The 20,853-nt window shown below is 41.3% G+C and overlaps 2 protein-coding genes across 2 annotated transcripts; one reads left to right on the top strand and one right to left on the bottom strand.

Annotated features, from left to right (window-relative positions):
* Window positions 1–19: 19 nt before the first annotated feature.
* SNW1 (SNW domain containing 1) lies at window positions 20–17,754 on the top strand. The gene is made up of 14 exons (XM_064150657.1): window positions 20–113; window positions 1,139–1,292; window positions 3,420–3,581; window positions 9,193–9,288; window positions 9,381–9,487; window positions 10,230–10,334; window positions 10,421–10,490; window positions 11,167–11,232; window positions 12,502–12,618; window positions 12,959–13,100; window positions 14,742–14,838; window positions 15,634–15,751; window positions 16,768–16,931; window positions 17,010–17,754. Exons 1-14 carry the CDS (start codon window positions 100–102, stop codon window positions 17,212–17,214), a joined length of 1,617 nt encoding a protein of 538 aa, XP_064006727.1. The 5' UTR covers window positions 20–99; the 3' UTR covers window positions 17,215–17,754.
* SLIRP (SRA stem-loop interacting RNA binding protein) lies at window positions 17,663–20,852 on the bottom strand. Its single transcript, XM_064150699.1, has 4 exons — window positions 20,684–20,852; window positions 20,445–20,503; window positions 18,806–18,913; window positions 17,663–17,807 (listed from the first exon to the last, which is right to left on the bottom strand). The coding sequence occupies exons 1-4, from the start codon at window positions 20,775–20,777 to the stop codon at window positions 17,748–17,750; spliced, it is 321 nt and encodes a 106-aa protein (XP_064006769.1). The 5' UTR covers window positions 20,778–20,852; the 3' UTR covers window positions 17,663–17,747.
* Window position 20,853: the final 1 nt, after the last annotated feature.

Below are 20,853 nucleotides of genomic sequence, written 5' to 3'. Positions count from 1 at the left end.
GCGCTCGGCGGGCTCGGCGCATGCGCGGCTGCCCTCACGCCGCCCTTCCCCCGCCCGCTGCGGCGGCCTGGCTCCGGAGGCGGCGGCGCAGGCGGCAAGATGGCGCTCACCAGGTAGGTCTGGCTCGTAGTTCCCGGCCTGGTTTGGGTGGCTTTTCTCCTGCGTCTGTACGCAGCTTCCCAGCTGCTCTGCGAGGTTCTGGCTGACGAGAAACACCGCACTTGGGGGGCGTAGGGTCCCTCCTGGATAGTGGGGCCGCCGGCCCGATGATAGGCCAGGCCTCGGTCTGAGGAAGGGCCGCAAGGATTGGGCCGAGCCGGGTGCGGCGCAGCCGCCTGGCCTCGCTTTTGCCAGGGTTTGGTGGGAGCCAGCGTTCGGGACTGCCGCTTCTTCCGGGCTTTGTTTCCTTCGCGTGTGTTCTCCGCGAAAAAAGAGCTTCTCCGCTCCGGCCGGAGGTGATGGGATCCGTGGGGTTCGAGGTTTCCTTGCTGTGGATGAGGGCGAGAGGTTTTTTGTGACGAGCTGCTGCGGCTCTCGCAAGGTTCAGGAGAGCCACTTCAGTGGCCGTCCCAGGGTGCAGGCGTTTGCGAAGGTGGACGCCTCGTTAATAAACGCGTAAAAACTCTGTCATCTAGACCGGCTGGAAAATGGGAAGTCGAGAAATCGAGGTTTGACTTCTTAACTTTGGCCGGGAGGTGATTGGTGTTAAGAGGGGTGGTTGCTGACATACGTCTTGTAGGTATTTGCCATATGGGAAAACAAGGGCGACTTGCTGGCACTAGGGGCATACTTTATTTTTCCACTCCTTAGTGGAGGAAATAATACACAATCGTATATTATGTTCCTCTTGGTTGATGGGCACTGTCACACTGTTGCTCAGAGCTGATGTAAATGTGGATGAATTTACCTAGGAACCTTCCAGAATGCTGAGCCAGCACACGTTTCTTTTGTGCTTAATATTTCAGAAGGTTTATGTTTGCAGTACTCAGGTTTCTTCAGTTTTCTTCATCTGTAAAGTGAATGCAGAGAAAGTAATAATGTAGTAGGAGACTGTAGTTGAGTGTTACCAAGTGAATTTGTGATAATTAATTTTTATGTGATTGCTTTTTTTCCTTCCTGTCTGTCTGTGCGTGGGCAGTTTTTTGCCAGCTCCAACTCAGCTGTCCCAAGACCAGCTAGAACTAGAAGAAAGAGCAAGAGCTCAAAGATCAAGGCAGACTGCTCTAGTCTCTTCACGGAGGGAACCTCCCCCTTACGGGTACCGGAAAGGATGGATACCACGGGCACTAGAGGTAGGTATTTAAATTCACACTGTAGTAGTGTGTTTGCTAATCAGAAAAAAAAGAGTATGTTTTCAGGAGCAGAAATAAACTCTAAGCATCTTGAGCATAGCTTGGAAGTGCGTGAAACTGTATGACATGTATTATTTCCATCTAAACTGTTTCATGTGTTCTTGGATTGGGGAAAGTTGTTGTAGTTTACTGGATTGTCACAAAATATTTTAAGCAAAAAGGATGTTACTAGGATTCTTACCTTCAAAGATTGTGTTGTTAATATGGAAATAGATCTGTGGTGCTTCCAGTTTACAGTATGTGAATGCAGGGATCCTCTGAGAAAGACATCTATATTGTTTCATTGTCATTTATCAAATATTCACTCCAGGGTTCATCTGGAATGAGTGAAGGTGAGTATAATCAGAAAAGAGAGTGCTCCTATATTCTGTTCTTAACATAACACATAGCTGCTGTTGGAACAGAAGATTGGAAGGAAACTTAAAAAATTGTCAGATACTCATTGATTAAGTATGGCAAAAGAGTTTTGGGCAATGTTCAGCATTAATCCTTGCCAGTTTAACTTAATTTTGACTGGAAGTGTTAAAAGGTAGGAGGGAAAATACAGACTACAGCTCTGATTAAAAAACTATTTTAGTGTGTTTTCTGACTGCGAGGCAGGACCTTGTGGATTTTAAGATGTTGTTTGCCAGTAATATCTGAGACCTGAAGAGTCACAAGCCAGTGCTCTCAGGACAAGACATGCTATTTTGGTTTTGATACAGTATTTCATGTATGATTCTGCATTGTTCCCAAATACCCTGAGCTATTAACAGCCTTGCCCCTATTTATTTGAGTCTGTTTCGTAAAGATGGAGCCAGCATTGTGCCATGGTGATCCATCACTGCTGGGTAAGGTAATTTCACATAGCTCCACTCATTCTCCAAAATAAAACATATTTATGTAGGTTCAGCATTTAGCAAAGTATATGGTGTTAAAAATTGTACCTTCATGTACTCGGTGTAGAGTTCCCTTGCTACACCAGTGATTACTGAAGTGAATATTTTAATCCTTATTCTGTCTTGAGAAATGACTGACTTGTTTTGGCTAATACCTCAACTTTCATTCTGTAACTAAATGTTGAATGTAGGACAGCCAGTGAAAGACTTATAATAACTGAAGCTGTATTTCAGTGAGAGCTTAAAGGTGGCATAGGTATATTCTTTGAAAGCACTGTATTCATTCATTCCAGACTCATACCACATTCTGTTGCAGTGGTCTTAACTAATTGGTCGCATGGTGAACATGGAGAGAGGTATGTCTGGTTTATTGTCAGACTGCACATGAGCAGTGTCGTTGTAGCAGAGGGAGGAGGTGATGCTCATGCTGCTTTAAGCAGAGGTTTTCTCTGAAGAATTGCTTTTGAAAATGTAGTCTAGAGTTGGTTTATGAATAGTATCAGATCTTTGTGACTGCTTGGCGTTGCTGTGTCAGATGGCCTGCTTTAAGAAGTTTTTGTTACCTGTTCAGTAATTGCTTCTACAGCAACACACTGAATGAGAGAGGAAGGAAACCTAAGACTGCTGGGCTGTTGGATGCTGGCCCACTTTGCTGTGTATCCATACGTCAGAGTAAGGAGGTGGGATACGATTGTAAAGCTATGAGCTGCAGGTTCTGGAACTAGTGGAAGACATTTTTAACTTCTTCATGGTGTGAAAAACAACAAATAGCCAGTAATACTTTTAATCCAGAAATGCCAGTTTGGTAATTTCAGTATATCCACAGTTGCTTTATTACAGAAAGCAAGCTTTTAAAATTCTAATACATAACTTGAATGTGAATTGAATAGTTAGGCATGTACTGTCAGTAGGATTGTAGTGCCTGTGCATTCTAGTCACATGATGCAAACTGTTGTTTTGTGCAGGGAATAAGTACTGCAAGAAGTCTGTGTCCTTTACTAAGTGTAAGTTCTATAGTCTGTTATTCAGCAGCTGAAATAAAACTACTGGAGTGTTCTGGCAATGTTTTGGGGTTTTTTTTGGTGTTTTGTTTTTTTTAATCGATTCACTTTTATATTCATTCCCCACTCTGAGAAGAATATTTTTTGTGTATGTGTTTCAGTCATTAACTATTTTTTCTTTTGTCTAGGATTTTGGAGATGGGGGAGCTTTCCCAGAAATTCATGTGGCCCAGTACCCTTTGGATATGGGCCGGAAGAAGAAAATGTCCAATGCTTTGGCTGTTCAGGTGGATGCAGAGGGAAAAATAAAATACGATGCAATTGCTCGACAAGGACAGTCGAAAGACAAGGTAATGTTTCTTCAGAAGTGTAGACTGGCATGTGTACATGGAGAAGCTGTATGTGCATATTGTGTATACTTAAATCCATTGCTGGCATTAGCGAGGTGGATTGTGTACTGTTTTCTCAAGCTTGAGGAACTGAAACCATGTCAGACAAAAGAATTTTGACTGGGATCACTCTGTGATCTTCTTGTTACATAATTAAAAAGTAAGGCAGGAATGATGAGAGTTGGTACACAAAACTTAGTTGATATCTTAGCAGCTTTCCCTAGAGAGTTTTCCAGTGAAGGCAAGAAACTGAAAACAGATGTGATGACAGGCAAGGGCCTTCTTTCAGTGTGTAGAGAGGGCCAAAAGACAGAAAATACAGTTCAGCTTTCAGAACATTACACCTTGTATCATGCTTACTTTAACATTTGATGCTTCTGGCTGTTTTCAGTGCTGTTAGGTGCTCTTCTAGTTGCTGCAGAAAGTATTGCCAGTAGTTACAAGTCAAATTTTTTGTGCTAAGTTCAGCGCTGGCAGATTCTCACTGACTTTAATGGGAACCAACTTCAATTTCCTGCATGCAGCAGCCTTTCTAAAAGCAAAGAGGCAATACTGTGTCTTGATGTCTTGACTGAAATTGAGAAGACTGGGGACTTGGGTCTGCCTAAGTCCGCTTCAAGGAATATTTATGTGTGCCTGTCAAAATATGACACAGTGGACTACATTAAAACATTATTTATTTTAAGTAGGAGGCTGGAAAACTACTGAGCCATGACCAGCTCCTTTTTATACCAAGCATCTTCTGCACAGAACAGAGTAACACAAGAAAACCAAAAAAAAGAGGGTTAACTACAGAAGGTGTTCCAGTTTAGAGAAACAGAGTTTTCAAAGTGAGTTGACTTCTGCTTGAGTTTAGGATGCCTTGAAGGCTTCTGGGTATGCAGTGTGCCATGCCTTACTGAAATGAGGAAGGGGGAAATCTTATCTAAATAGAAAAGCAAAAAATGAAGCTTTACATTTAAGACAAATAAATAGAGTGAGTGAGCATTCCAAGAAAATCAGGGGAGCTTTCTTTGTTTAAACAGGTAGTATTTTTATTGCTGTTTGAAGTTGTTCCTGCACTTGCCAAAGTTAAGATAATACCTATAGGATTTTATATTTAATTACCATTCTATCAAGTGTCAAGGAAGTTGTCACATCTATCATGTTCTCAGCCAATGCATCTTAAGTTACTGCAGTGTCTTTGAAAAGAAGTGAGTTCAACTCGGTCTCCATGCTCTCCTGGTAAAAGCAGTGAGACTAAACAAACAACAGCAGTGGGAACATTTTTACTGAGGGGATTTGCATTGGGCTTCTGTCAGGCTTTGCGTAGTCCCTTGAATTATTTGTTCAGAGGGTGGTGGTAAAATATTACAGGCTTTCGTGGCTAAATATTTGATACTTGATACCAAATAATTGGTACTAAAAAGAAATTTGGTTTATCCCAGAGCATTAAAAAAATGGAGCAGGTTAGTGGCAAAGTAAAAATAGTGATTTTTGGGGAAGCTGCAGGGCAAATCCAAAAAAGTGTAGTTAAACCCTCAATTTTGCAACTAGTCAAATATGTCTTTACTTACCTGCAGGACAAGATTTACCTTCTGTTCAGACTGGGATCTAGGTATATTTGAAAAAGAGCTAGAAATGATAGTAGGCTTTATGTGAAAATGACTGATCTTTTTCTGTGCCTTGTTTGGTTCAGTTAGGAAAATAGTAGAGCAGATGAAGTTAAATCTAAGCTATTCACATTTGACAATGTTTTACTGTTTGATCCATGGAGATCTGTATCAGCATTCATTAACTTTCCATATAGCATCTATATTGAGGCAGTATTACTCTTAATTTTGTAGCCGTGCCTACCAGGATAGAAGAAATACCTGGCTTTTCAAAGCTAGACTCTAGAACTGGAATTACGGTGTTCTAATCCTAAGATCTGCCTTCTTGGTCATCTCGATTCTGATTGCATTCAGCTGGGTATAAATGTTGAGAGTAAAGATGAAATATTGTCATTCAAGGGGGAGTAAAAATTGGGAAAAAAAATAGATACTTGGCTCTATTTCACTGGAAGTAGCCGAACTACTATTGCTTGATCTGTTTTGCAGGAGAAAGTATTGGCAGAGGTGATGTAAGAAGCAGTTCTTAAGTGATATGTCTTGAATAATGTGGGATATTTTCTGTTAGAGAGAACTTCTGACAGTGCAGTGTCAGTAGGATTACATGCAGAAGCTTCATTATCCTGAGAGCTGCAGTATTAATTGATTTTTTTTTCCACTCTTAATACTTTGAGCTAAGAGAAATGCTTACTTGGCAGCATGTCAGAATCGACACTGAGTTTCTCACCCTATTCTGTGAGCTGCTGGTTTGGTCTGAGTTAAGAAAATTCTGCTCTTGCTACAGTTCATGGATTATTTTTAAGTTGAATTTAGTGTTCTGCTTTCTCATAGAGGCAGCAGTTCCATCACCTAGACCCTATAACTGAACAGCTTGTCAGCACTTTCTGCTGTTGCGCTGCTTCATCTCTTGCATCTGTTCTCTTACATATTTAAAAACATAGTTGATTCAGATAATTTTCATTGAAAAATGCTGACATAAATAGTCTGACAAGCCTCCTCTTTGGAGCTAGGCATGAACCCGGATGTGGGACTTCATGGATTTAAGGATGGAGTTCTGTCTGGTTGTCCAGATGAAGAATTTCAGCATTAGCTGGAGGATTGCTTGCCTCTTGTGCTGCTTTAGGTTCTTCCAACATTCTCTACTTGCATTACTAAAACCCAGTCTAAAATAATGCATCAGTAATTGGTGCATTTTGGTAAGACTCATACTGTGTCCCCTTACTAGGAATGTAAGGACATAAAATGGCTTCCTGTGTTTTTATTAAGATGCAAGAATGGGTGAAATCAAGAAATGGAACTGTTAAGGGTTTTTTGGTTTTGGGCTTTTTTTTTGGCAAATATGATTTTTCTGTGCATGAATTGGATTTCTTCTTGGTGGCCCAAGGCTTTGTGGCATTGATGTTACAGGACTGAAAAAGACCTACAAATCTTACTTTTTTTTCCTCAAGATTGTGCATTCAATTGAGACATTTGGGAGGAAGGTTCTCCTACCCCTCTACAATATTGAGGCCACATCTGGAGTGCTGTGTCCAGTTCTGGACTCCCCAACAAAAGAGAAATTGGGAACTACTGGAAGGAGTCCAATAAAGTGCCATGAAGATAAGGGGCTGGAGTACCTCTCTCAGAAGGAGAGACTGACAGAGCTGGGGCTCTTTAGCCTGTCTGAAGACTGAGAGAGTATCTTATAAATGCATGTAAATATTTAAAGAGTGGATGTCAAGAGAATGGTGCCAAACTCTTTGCAGTGGTGCCCAGTGATAGAAGGGGGAATGGAAACAAACTGAAACGCAACATTTTTTGTTCCACCAAACGTAAGGAAACACTTCTTTACCTTGAGGATGACAGAGCACTGTAACAGGCTACCCAGAGAGGTGTCTGCCTGGATATGTTTCTGAGCAACCTGCTTTGGGTGCACCAGCTTTAGCAGGCAAGGTTGGACTAGGTGATTTCCAGAGGTCCCTTCCAACCCCTGCCATTCGTTTCCGTGATTTACAGGAGAGAGTAGGTCAGTTGTTGAAGAAATTCCTGTCACTAGTGATGGAACATGTCAAGAGAACAGGAGTGTAACTTCAATAATCAGAAGTGTTCTTTACTCAGTCTATTTGCCTGTAGTGATAGAGCTTGATTTGAGAGCTTATTTCTTAGTTTTAACTCTGGTGTATGTGCCAGGCTTACAACCAGGTAATTGCAATGACTTCTAAAATGTTTGATGCTTCATATAAAAAAAAATCTTTGACAAGGAAGGAATTAATTCTGCAATGCTTGATGATAGCTTCTTGCATTACACACAGAATTGATGAATGCTGTACAGGGCTGCTCTGGATGTATAGAATCATAGAATCAACCAGGTTGGAAGAGACCTCCAAGATCATCCAGTCCAACCTACCACCCTGCCCTATCCAATCGTGTTACAAATTAAGACTTTTCTGTCAAGATACTTGTGCCTGTTACATGATTGGTGTCTAAATCCTGCCATAAGTTACAATATCTTGCACAACTACTTAGGTAAGATGGTTCTTTTTCTGATGGCATGCAGATTGCTGATTGCTGCCTGTGGAGGCTGCCCCAGCGTGAGAGGGAATCATATAGCTGAACCAAAAGTTGAGAGTTTTTTTCTGCCTAGGAGGAGTCAGTAGCAGTTAAAATGAAATACCTGAAACAGAGCCTGATGCTTCATTTGAAGTTTTGTAGATGAAAAATGCTAGTGGAGGGCATACTGCAATATCAAACAACCTAGGTCTTCTCTTTATCTTAGGTTAATAAAGTATCTCAACATCACTGAAAACAAAGTAAATACTTAGAAAAACAACAGTGCAACATCTTTATCTGCCTGTCTTTATCCACTCAAAAAACAGCTTCAGTTAGAATGTGCAACTGTATCAAGTTTTTGATGGACAGAAATTTTTGTATTTTTCAGGTTCCTTTAATCTGTATTATGGACTCCTTCCATATTAATGCAGCTTACCATTTCTCTGCAGTAGTTCAGAGTTTAAATAGTTCATGCATCTCATTTGTACCTCATTGTATTTTAGATCTTAGAACATGTCTTAGACCTTTTTTATTTCCTTTTTTGTCTTCTGGGATACACTGAGCTCTTTCAGCATACATTGTTCTTTGTGCAGCAAGACACTTGGATTTAATTACCTTAGAGGAACACTGCTCTTCTTACTCAGCATCTGAAAAGCTATGATATTACTGATGCTAATTCAAAGGATTGAAACTTTAGAGTGAAGGGTTAGAAGCAGTAAATGGCTCTTTTATGATAAATTAGTGCTGAGGCTAGAGGTCAGTGTCATAGTTGGGGACACACTTAGAATGAGCTTGAAACAACAGTTGCAATGACTTTTAACCTTTTGAACCAAGAGTTTCTGATGTTATTTTGCTGGACAAATGTGAAGCATTAATACAATTTTTTTTTGCTGTAGACATCTAATGCTGCTCTTCAAGTATATATAAATTACAGCTTCTAAGAGTTAGCTGCAATTGTATGAAAACAGAAGTACCTGTATAAAGGAGATTGTCAAGAACAGATTTTTGAAGCATTTATTACCTCAAGAAAATAGCAAACATAATGAAATTTTACAAATCTAGCTGCTGAAAAAGTCTTGTGTCAAATTCTTAAGTAATCCTTGAAAACAGAAGTACAGATGTGGGTTTTTTTTGTTTGTTTGGGGTTTTTTATCTCATCTGGGGAACCTGAAAAAAAGAAAATAATAGGGGTGCAAGAAACTGATGCCCAATTTCAGCTCTGAGAGTGATTAATCAAATTCCGTTATTTTCTTCAGTTATTCCATTTGTAAAATGGTGTCCTGATTATACTCTTGTTCTGTGGGAGTCATTGACAAGTATGTAATTGTAAAGTATTTAGAGTTGTATGCTAGTTTTAATTAGTACCTACAGTATAACCCAGGCCTGAAAATGCCCCTTTGACATACACACCTTTATTCCTATTCACCAGCACTAATAAATACAATGTTTTCCAGGTTATTTACAGCAAATACACAGACCTTGTGCCAAAAGAGGTCATGAATGTGGATGATCCTGAACTGCAAAGACCAGATGAGGAGGCAATTAGAGAGGTATTACATGCACTGATGTGCCTAGTTATTAGTAGTATATTGTATGTCTTGCATACGTGGCAAGATGCATACTGTGGTATTTTTGTCTTCAGATAACAGAGAAGACAAGAGCAGCCTTGGAGAAATCAGTCTCCCAAAAAGTTGCAGCAGCCATGCCAGTGCGAGCAGCTGACAAACTAGCTCCTGCACAGTACATTCGGTATGTAGTGCTGGGGGGTGTGTAAGGTGTTCTTATGTATTTAAAATTGCTTAAAATTGGGATATTCCTTGAATTTCTGCCAACAAATTCCCCTTGAATTCTGTTTTTCTGGAAGTAATACAAAACTGGCTTTTGTATTTTGAATTAACTCACTAATGAGAACCTAAGTTGAAATGTGGTCAACAGTTGCTGCCCTGAAAGCAGTCTGTTCTTGACACTTCAAACCAAGACAAGGCATGTAACAAAGTTAATCTCTGATATAACATGTGCAGTTGGAAACGGAATTACTACGAGGCTGAAACTCGTTTATGATGATTCTCCACAAAGAGAAAAATTACATGGTAGGGTTAGGCTTGGCCCCAGGTGAATTATGAAAAAGAATCATAGAAAGGTATGTGGAAAAAGTACTTAAGTAACTGGTAAGTACTCACATGGGATTCACATGTAGGTAAAGAGCATTGTGCCATCTTCTGTGTACCTATACTAGTTTCTTCCACTTCACGCTCTAGGCTGAAGTTGGGGAATGTAGCCCCAGGGAGACACATTCTGTCATGTGTAATTGATTCTCTGCATTCAGTCCAGCATCCTCTGTGCAGTTACCCACTCCCGTTCACAGTGGAAAAGTCTTAAACTGGTGTGCTTAAAACGAGAACGCAGCTAGGGCGGTGAACTGAGTGAAAATGGTGGTGGGCAGGGAATAAAGTAGTTCTGTGCAGAGAACTGAACACTTTGTTTTATTCAGGTACACACCGTCTCAGCAAGGTGTTGCCTTCAACTCTGGAGCAAAACAGAGAGTTATTCGGATGGTGGAAATGCAGAAGGATCCTATGGAGCCTCCAAGATTCAAGTAACTATACCAAATTTGTTCATGGCAGATTCTGAAGTGTATTTTCATTCAATATGTTGATTGTAAATGTTTTCTTCATTATTCAGAATTAATAAGAAGATTCCACGGGGACCACCTTCTCCTCCAGCACCTGTAATGCACTCTCCTAGTAGGAAGGTATGAAGTGCCATAGCTGTTCTCAGTTTTAAATTCTGGTTGTGTTCACAAATGTAGTTCATTTCTCTCTACCTTGGTACTGTTTTTCTGATGTGATGTTAAGTGCTAATCTCGGTGCACAGGGCAGTCATTCGTTTGAGCAGTTCTGAAAGCAGCTCTCTTCCCATGTACCTTGGCAAAGGTTGAGTGCATTTCTCATACATAATATGCAGGGCTGCATTGCTGGATTTGTTCCTGACAGGGGTGAGTTGACTGAGGCTTCAGCCTTGGTACACTGACGCTGCTTTTGGACAACGCTACAAGCTAATCCTTATCAACACTAATTTCTTTCATTAAAGATTAGTTCCTCCTGAGAGATGTGTGTTCATCAGTTTCCTACAAGTCGAATTGCCATTAGAAGTGCAAAAGTTAGCACTTCTAATGAGTGAGTTCCAGCCTATGTGGAGAAAGTTAAGAGCATGGTTGAAAAACTGTTATGACTTTATTCATTGTTGCCAAAGGTACAATGCAGAAATTAGCATCTTACTGCTGCTAGGAGCATTGGGGGTTTTGTAGCAATGTCCTGAACTTTGTGCTGTAATTGATTTCAGTAGTTTTGTAGCTGCATTTGAGGAAGAAAACAGTATTTCCTTTTGCTATAGATCTAAAGATCACTTTGCTTTTTCTGTTAAACCAGATGACTGTGAAAGAGCAGCAGGAGTGGAAGATTCCTCCATGCATTTCAAACTGGAAAAATGCAAAGGTAATTAAGTTGTCATAAATTTATCTTTCTAATGTTGCACCATGCTGGGAGACTTCTGTGAGTGATTTAAGTTTGAGTAATACTGGATTTAAATCTCCAGAGTTAAGTAAACTGGCTGCTTCCAGCATGGAGAACACATGATTGTACAACTTAGTTTTTCTCTCTGACATATAAGGGTTGTCAAATTGACAGGAGTGTAGAACTCGTTGAGAATACATTGCTTCATGGCAGAGATAATGCATTTTGAGAAGGGGGAAAAAGGCATTAGATAAAATCCCCATAATAGTGCAGTATGTGGACTCTGAAACCAGGGTTTGTGGAGCTCAAAAAGTAAGGTCATCTAAACTAAAAGAGAGAAGGGCAATTTACAGAGAACCAAGATATTTTTTTTAATACTGCAGTCCAAGTTTATGGGAAGTAATGCTTCATTCTTTCACTGATTAGATTTCATCACTGGTTACTTCAGCAGTTTTTGTTGCTTGTTTGAGTAGGTATGTTCTGTTTGTTTGATTTTTATCAGCCAGTGAATTTATGCTCAGAGAGAAGGAAGAATTTAAAATTTGCTGCAGTGTCTGGTCTAATCAGTCTCAAACTTAGCAAGCTGTTGTCATGAGGCAGCCTCTTCAGAAGGAGGAAGGAAAAGCTGCATATTTGGATGTTGGGGTTTTGTAATCTTTTTTTCCCCCACCCCAACACAGCTGTATAAGTAGGACTGATGCTAATTAGTAGATCAAATTTTAGGTTACAGATGCTAAAACTAAAGCCAAATTTTTTTAGAGCTTACTGGAGAATCTTAAAATGCCATCTATAAATAATTTTAGGTTTCAGCTTTTGACAGCAAAGTTGATATTTGCTGTCTCTTATTTTGCTAGCAGCCTTGCCCCTTCTTATTTTGAATTGGCTCTTAAACAGGTATAAAAACAGGTTAGGGAAAAGAATTTTTAAGCATAAATAGTAGAAGAGCTCAGAGGCTGGGGAAACTATTATCTATAGTTCTAAAACAAAGGGTGTACCTTGTCATTCAAAAACTATAACTGAAAGTACATTAACGGGAAGTTGCAATTCAGACTTGGGGGCAGCGTAGAATGGGAGTGAAATTTAGGATTACCTGGTGTGAATTTGAAGCCGAGCATGAAGGAGGTCCATTAAGAGATATTTTTGATGGCCTCTGAGTTTTGTGTGCATGTTTGTTCTCTTACAAATGTAATAATGTTTGTTATTACAAATAATGTTAGTTTCTGTGACAAACCAACTTTGTTTCCACTATAGGGTTACACCATTCCATTAGATAAGCGTCTGGCTGCAGATGGCAGAGGATTGCAGACTGTTCATATCAATGAAAACTTTGCCAAGCTTGCTGAGGCTCTCTATATAGCTGACAGAAAGGTCAGGTTTAAACTGTTTTATTCCATGTGATTTTTACCTTCTTTGAATGTTTATTTCCTTCCATCAATAGGTTATAACTTTTTTAGTTGTCCTGCTTCTTGGCTAACTTAAGACATAAAATCTTCCCCCCCAATACCTTTGAATCGGTGGCTCTGTGTGGGTGTAATTATTAGAAATTCTGGGTCTTATTTTGAGGCTCTAGCTGCTGTGGCTGTTTAGCTTTGGCCTGCCCCTTCGTAGTTTGATTCATGCTCTATTTACTGGGTAACTCCCTTACAGAATAGCTGTTTGCAGCCCAGAGACAGCTTTCTGTCTTTTTAACTGTACCTTATGTGTGCAGGCTCGTGAGGCAGTAGAGATGCGTGCCCAAGTGGAGAGGAAGATGGCTCAGAAAGAAAAGGAGAAACATGAGGAAAAGCTCCGAGAAATGGCTCAGAAGGCCAGGGAGAGAAGGGCAGGGATCAAGACCCACGTCGAAAAAGGTATGCTTCTTTGTTACTAAGATGCTGTGGGGTATCCTAACACTCTCATGAAGTGTGGGCTTGGAGAAGTAACCTGATTTCTAAGCATGACATCTGTTCTTCAAGTCTTTAGTAATTTGGTTAATTCACTAGCTGATTTGATTGCATTTGGATTTGAACCTCACAGCAGTATGTCAGTGTATACAGATTTAGGACATTGTTAAGAATTTGAGAGGGTGTTGGTTTATTTTGTGGTTTTGGATTTTTTGTTTTGTTTGATTGGAGGTTGTTTTGTTTTGTTTGGGGTGGGTTTGTTGGTTGGCTTTTGGTTTTGGGTTTGTTTTTTTTTTAAAGGCTTGTGGCAACTTTTACAAGAACTGATCCATCTGTTAAGTTTTCAAGGATGGTAAATGCACTGTTCTGATTGGTCTTGCAGAACTGTAGTTCTGCCAGTTGCTAGGCCCAAAACCTCTTAACTAATTGATGACTATTGTGGTCTTATGTTTTGATTGAAATGACACTTCCAAGATCAAGAAGCTGAACTTAAAGGGCAGTTAATATATCTAAAAAGTGGAGGATGTGATCATAAAAAAGTCCTGCAGATGGGAAGGACTAAATATCTTCCCATCAGGCAAGGAGCTGGCTAGCTGGAGAGCCACTCTGTTGGAAACGACCTGGAAATTTATGCTAAACATAAGCCAGCAGTGTTCCCTGGCAGCAGTATTGTGAGGAAAAAGCTAAAATACAGCTGCAGAAGTGTAATTAGCAGGTGAAGAAATAACTATTTACTGGTGACCTCTTGGACTGCATCTGGAATATTGTGTGCAGTTAATGTGCCCCTAGGTAAGACAGACAAGACTAAAGTGACATGAGTTCAGTGGAGGGCCATGAGAGTGGTCAGGGGTCTAGAGTATCTGGCTAGTCAGGAGATGCTGAGAGAATGAAGCATGTTCTGCCGAAAGAAGGTGTGGCTTTGGGGGCAGCTGATGGGAGCTTTCCCATCAGAGATCATCAGTGCTCTTCACTAAGCTGTGCAGTGGAAGAATGGGACAGTGATCAGAGGTTGAAGCAGGAGATTACGTGTGAGGAGAAAAATGTTCACCATGAGGACAAGCAGCAGTGGAACAGAATGCCCAGGGAGTCTGGCAGTCTCTGTTCTTGCAGGTTTTCCCTACCTGCATAAGCCAAGCCCTAAGCAACATAGTATGAATTTAGTAGAAATAAATCAAGTTAAGAAATAGCTAAAAGTTAAGAAATAAAGAAGGACTTTATTTCAATTTGTTTGAAATGTTTGCTGGCAATAGGGGGGGAAAAAAGCATTGGTCCTGCTTTCAACTGGAGGCTGAACTAGCCTCCCTTCCAACCTGAGTGGTTCTCTGATATTGAGTCATGAAATGTTCTTAAGAGCACTTAGATGCATGATACAAAGATATCTAAGTGGTTTAGGGTATTAATTCCTAGATGGAAAACTCAGAAAACATGATTGTAGGCGATGTCTCCTTGTCAAGAGCAGTTAATTGCTGTGGCATAAAAAAGCTGTGGTTTGCCATGTGTTCAAGTTGTTTAAAGACTCTGTAAAACAGTCACCGTGCCAACGTCTGTGGCATAGTTAATTCAAACGTCAGAAAATCGTCTATAACGAGCAATCTTTGATTTGCTCAGAGGATGGAGAAGCCAGAGAAAGAGATGAAATCAGACATGACCGGCGCAAAGAGAGGCAGCATGACAGAAATCTTTCCAGGGCAGCCCCTGACAAAAGGTGAGTCACAAAAACGCTGCTTTATTCCTCTGCTGGCACTGGCTTCCCCACCAGAGCAGCTATTTCACTGGGGTTCCTTTTGTTTGATGTCAGTGCCTCAGTTTTACCCTGTGAAGATGCTTACTGGTAGGAAGCACTGTTCATTCATGGTATAAAAAGATATTACTGTGTTAGTGCGCTGCAATATTCTCTTATAAATTTAGAATCTTCCAGATTATTGGAGGAAGGGTGGGTTTTCCTTTAGCAGAACTTCAGTATATTCACATTTAATTAACATCTTGACAGCAAAGGTTGAAACCTGGATCCTGTAACTTCAGTGAGACCAGAATTATCTTTAGTGGCTTTGTTTTTGGAAGCTTGCTTTTTTTGAAGTAAGCTTAGATCTATGCATGTAAGGCTGAAGTATCTTGTTTGCCTAGACCAGTGATATATCTGAGCACAAAATGGTTTCTGGAGGCTTAAAATATTTTAATATCTTCAAATTAGATTGCTTGGCCTTCCCAGGGTATAATTACAGTGGTTCTTGCAAAAAAACAGAGATGACATTTTAGACCAAGTCAACTTGATGTAAATTGCAGATAGTGGAAAGCAATTTTAAATGTCATGCCCAGCTGAACATAACTTTGCCAAATGTTTTGTTTGCTAGGAGACAAATCTCAAATGTTACCCAGTAAGGAAGGCCAGCAGTCAAAGTATGGCTTCTGAAGAAAATTTTAGCAACTAATGCAAGATCAACTTTCAGTTGAGTATGTCAACAAATATTATTTACTGACTTGAAATTATTTCTTAATTCAGGTCAAAGCTGCAGAGAAATGAGAACAGAGATATCAGTGAAGTTATTGCCTTAGGGGTACCCAACCCCAGGCCATCCAATGAAATCCAGTATGACCAGAGGCTATTCAACCAAAGCAAGGTAAAAACACTTTCTACAGCTGTGTAGCTTTCTATGAGAACATGCTCAGCCTTCTTCAGTGGGTATGGCCAGAATACTAAAAGGACTCTGTTCTTCAGGTTGGTGTGGGTACACTCTGAAAGAAGTCTCCACGTTAATTGGATAGGAAACTGTTGGTCTCCTTTATCCATAGGTGATTCAACAGAAAAGTAGTATTCTGAATGTGTAACTGAATTCAAGTATTTTTGTTGTGCTTTTTTTCCTCACTGGGGAGTGGGAAGAAGCCCTTTTGCTTTCAAGCTGCAGTGGCCTCAATTTCTTCTTTTGTACAAATATACTGATTGAATAAGGGAGATGTGCTCTGAGAAGCCAGTAACTAGTTTCTATTCCCATTACTGCTTCTGTTAAAAATCCTTCTGAAGATAAAGTTAACAGCAATGTTTATTTTTCCTGAACTTTGTACTATTCAGAGATGAAAAACCTAGATTAGGCTTCATAAAATCCCTGAATAGACATGCAGTTTGTCAATCATTCTTTTTCACATCTCCAGTGAAAGAGTTGCAGGCCCAAGGGAAAGCTGATGAATTGAAAGTGAACAAGCAGGCACTTCTGCTTGCAGTTTACATGAGCCTGTGTGATCTGTATCAACCAGCTTAAATCATGTTCTCCAGAAATTCTGTATAATAACACATTTCTGAAGAGTTGTACTTGGCTATTACACAGCTGTACTTGCAGGGAAGACTTGAAACAAATCATTATTCTATAATTACATGGCCTGTAATCCTTCCTGTCACTCTCTCAAAGAGTGAAAATGAGGCTGACTTGAGGCTTGTAATGACTGTGTCATGATCTCTGGACTTAATCCCAGACCCAAACTCATTCTAATTAAGTGCTTGAAATAATTTCAGACAGATAGTAAATCATACAATACCACTTAGCATACCTGTGACCTCATCAGTGCATCTTGATGTTACAATTAATTAGCAGAAGTTTTGCAGACTGATTTGTGTTACACTGCTGTTCTTTCTTCTTCATAGGGTATGGACAGTGGCTTTGCTGGAGGAGAGGATGAAATTTATAATGTTTATGACCAGCCTTGGAGAAGTGGCAAGGATATGGCCCAAAACATCTACAGACCCAGTAAAAATCTGGATAAGGACATGTATGGTGATGATCTGGAGGCTCGAATAAAGACCAACAGGTAAGAAAATCAAGTTAACAAATACTCTTCATTGGCACCTGGGTGCTTATCAGCTAAGTATCACCTGTTTGTCTGCAGGTTTGTTTCAGAAAAAGAGTTTACTAACTCTGACCGTAACACAAGAGGGAGAGGCAGAGATGGACCGGTTCAATTTGAAGAGGATCCCTTTGGTTTGGACAAGTTTCTTGAAGAAGCCAAGCAACATGGTGGTTCTAAACGGCCGTCAGATAGCAGCCGTCCTAAAGAACACGAGCACGAGAGCAAAAAGAGGAGGAAGGACTGAATGCCTCTGCTCCTTGAGAGGCAGACAAATGGACTACACCCTTGGACTTGACATAAGGCATTTTTAGTACCACGTGTATAAGGGGACAGCATTATAATGCAGCAGTTCACCCCTCTTGTTATGTGGATGTATATACACCCACAAAATTCACATGGCACAGCTGCCCCTGGAGCGGAGAGGAAGAGAGACCACTTGGAAACATTGCAAAAGAGAATTATTCTTTACCAAGTGCTCTGACTGTGACTCCCTGTTGCCCAGCATCTTGGGGTAAAAATGTAGCCCCTTCCTCCAGCTGTAGTGTTTGTGGGTAGCTTTCCTTCATCTCTTAAAAGCTTGCCTGCTGTATATAGTTAGGGTCTTAGGTTGTAATGGATCCTAGGGAGTTTGATCCAGTGTTCCTTTATTGTGGCTGTACAGTTTGTTTGAATAAGAAAGGGAAACAGCTGTATTTGGTTTTAAAACAAATATTCATAGTTTCTCAATCTTTATTTTTGTTTCTTTACAGTCAGTGAAATAAAGCCTCCTTCCACTGCTCACTCACTCTGACTCTTCCTTTGATCATATCTTCTCTGAGATTGACGTTTGAGAATGAGCTGAAAACAATGGAAATTATTCAAATTAGCTGGGTGAGAAGGATTGATAATTTTTCATTTCTGATCTTCTAAAACATTTCTATGGAAGGCAGAAGATGCATTTGTAATGGGTTCAGTATCATGGGCCCTAACCACCCATGCTAAGCTCCTGACAAGGCAAGGTGAATATAATTTGCACACAATTGCCAGCTGTATCAGCAAAATGCATCTTAAAAGCCTCTGGAGCTAATAGAAGGTGAATGTCTAAACCTAGCCTGGAACAACTTGGGAGAAACAGGCAGCTGATTTTTCCTGTAAGAAATGGCAACTGAAGGAAAAAAAACAAAGTCATTTCAGCTAACGTTCAAAGCTTAGCTTTACACTATGTCATGTCCCCAAATCACATGTTGAAACCTACATGCAGAAACCTGTACTACTACTACTAACTGGTTGCATGGCAGCTCCTGAACAGTTTTGCTGCATTTCATCGAATCACAACCATGCTGGAAGACATCTCCAAGACCCAGTCCAACCTCTCCCCCAGCCCTATCCAGTCAACTAGACCATGACACTAAGCACCACATCCATTCTTTGCTTGAATACATCCAGGGACTCCCACCACCTCCCTGGGCAGCCCATTCCAATGGCAAATCCCTCTCTCTGTCAAGAAATTCCTCCTAATACCTAGCCTATACTTCCCCTGGCACAACTTGAGCCTCTGTCCCCTTGTTCTGTTGCTGGTTGCCTGGGAAAAGAGACAGATCCCCACCTGGCTACAACCTCCTTTCAGGAGCTTTGTATTCTTTCAGCTTAGCATGAAGGTTTGTCTTTGATATCTGTCAAGCTGAGGGGAGACTAAACCAAAGCGTTCATGATGTAAGAAACACTGAAAGCACACTTAAGTGCCAAAATATTTAGTCACCCTTGGAACAAGTATGACAATATTGTGATGTTACAGTGTCCAGCCAAAGGCAGAATTTAAGAGAGCAATTACTTCATTAAAGAAATCAGCACCTTACCTTGGCACCTTCAAGTATGTGGGAGTCCTTCTGAAACACATTCTGAACATCTTGTGCACTTGAGAATTTAATCCAGCAGTAACGTCTGTGAAAGCCTGTATCTCTGTCCTAGTTAACAGTTCAAAAAAGAAAATCCAGTTACTCTAGAAAATACTCACATAGGCTGCTAAAATCTTTATACTGATAATCAATTTAAGAACACAGAACAGGAATTGGCGTGCTTACTGTGTCAGAAGCCTCTTTCATACTCGGACATTTACTTGCATTGACGGCATGTAGGGACCTAGCAGAGGCTGTTCTGTGTCACTTTCTCTCAATTAGAGTCCAATGATTATAAAATAAGATAAAGTTTAAGACTGGGATAATGCACAGCCAGTTATTTCAAACTATGGTAGTTACCTACTATTGAGCCAGGTACAACAAAACCGGCATTTAAATGTCTGATTTGAAAACGAGCCTGCTACAGTACTTCAAAAGCATTCAGCACAATAAAGCAGCTTCTTAAAATACTAAGAAAGCAGGTTGCAATTCAAGGTGACAAGCACTAACAGTATTAAAATAGAAAAAAGTTATTTTTAAGAATAATTTGCCAGTTGGAAGGGATGGTTGCAAATAAAGAGGAGATAATGCATTAAAGCCAGCTCTCCCAAAGTGCCTTTTATCCCAGCTGTTCCCCATCAGAATGAGGCAAGTTTATGTTAAGCTGCTAGCCGCCTCAGCCAAGCAACACATTCTGCCCTGGGCCTGGGGCTCGAAGACATCTAAGCTTTAGTGTTCAGAAATAGTCAAACCGTTTCAAATGACCTATTTTCAAGCTAGTCCTCAACTGACAGTGAACCCATCAGCTCACTGACTGAAGCTTGCTGTATGCTGAGGGTAACTTAACAGCCATTACCTCACCTGGAGAAAAAACAGGCAGGAGAACATGTACTCATAGAATCCACATCCACATAGAATCCACACAGAATCAACCAGGTTGGAAGAGACCTCCAAGATCATCCAGTCCAACCTATCACCCAGCCCTAACCAATCAACCAGACCATGGCACTAAGTGCCTCATCCAGTCTTTTCTTGAAGACCTCCATCCAGCAATAGCTTGCAACCTACCCATAATAGATTGGGAAGGAGCTGTTAGAAGCTATACTTGGTATTACCCCTGACCTCAGAAGATCAATAACTTAGACAGCAGAGGCATGAACCACTCAAGAGCAGAAGACTGGAGGTTCATACCTAAACCTTTAGATTTTTTGTTCAGGCCAGTAAGATCAGGCACATAAACCTCCTTATTCCTTGTCAGAAAAAGAGGAGCACTACGAAGGGAAGCTCGAGGCTTGGGTTAGTTATGCAGAAGTGGCAGCATCAATGAGCTCTCTAAAACTCTTTCAGACTATAGAAACCACTGAGCTTCCATGAAGCCTGCAGCTCGCAGACAAGCCGCAATAGCCATCAGGAGAAGGAACTAAGGGTGAGGAGTAAGGAAAATCCGGCTCGAGTACAAGAAGCAACTTCCATAAAGCAGCTGCGAGTCAGAGCCCAAACTACAGGATCCCGCCCGGGGGGCCCTGGCGAACACTAGCCGGCAGCTCTGCCTGGTTTTACCAAGGCGCAGCAGCGGCCGGGACAATGAGCAGGTACTCACAAACGGCAGCTGACACCTCTGTACCGATCCGAACTGAGAGAAGTACTCCTTCACCTCCTCTGTGGGAGAAACGCACACTTCGTTAGAGGGGCCCTCACCCCCGCGCAGCCGCCGCCGCCGCCGCCCCCCAGCCGCCGCGGCCTGTGCCCGCACACGCGGCGGGGCCGCGCTCGCCCGCGCCGCTCAGCCCGCGCCAGCTGTAACACCGCTACGGGAAAAGGAAAACGCTGCGGACTCACTGCTCGACACCGTCCAGGGCAGCTGAGTCACGAAGATGTCAAAGAGCCTCCTGGAGCGGCGCCCCGCCGCCCGCACTGCCCTAGCCGCTGCCATCTTGCGAGGCGCGGCGGGAAGGGCGAGGGCGGCCCCGCCCCGGCAGTGCGCAGCGCCGCTGCCCCGGCACGGCCAA

The sequence above is a fragment of the Pogoniulus pusillus genome, chromosome 1, assembly GCF_015220805.1.
Source record: "Pogoniulus pusillus isolate bPogPus1 chromosome 1, bPogPus1.pri, whole genome shotgun sequence".
Lineage (NCBI taxonomy): Eukaryota > Metazoa > Chordata > Aves > Piciformes > Lybiidae > Pogoniulus > Pogoniulus pusillus.
Note: the sequence above shows the minus strand (reverse complement) of the source record. Positions and strands in the feature narration are given on the sequence as shown.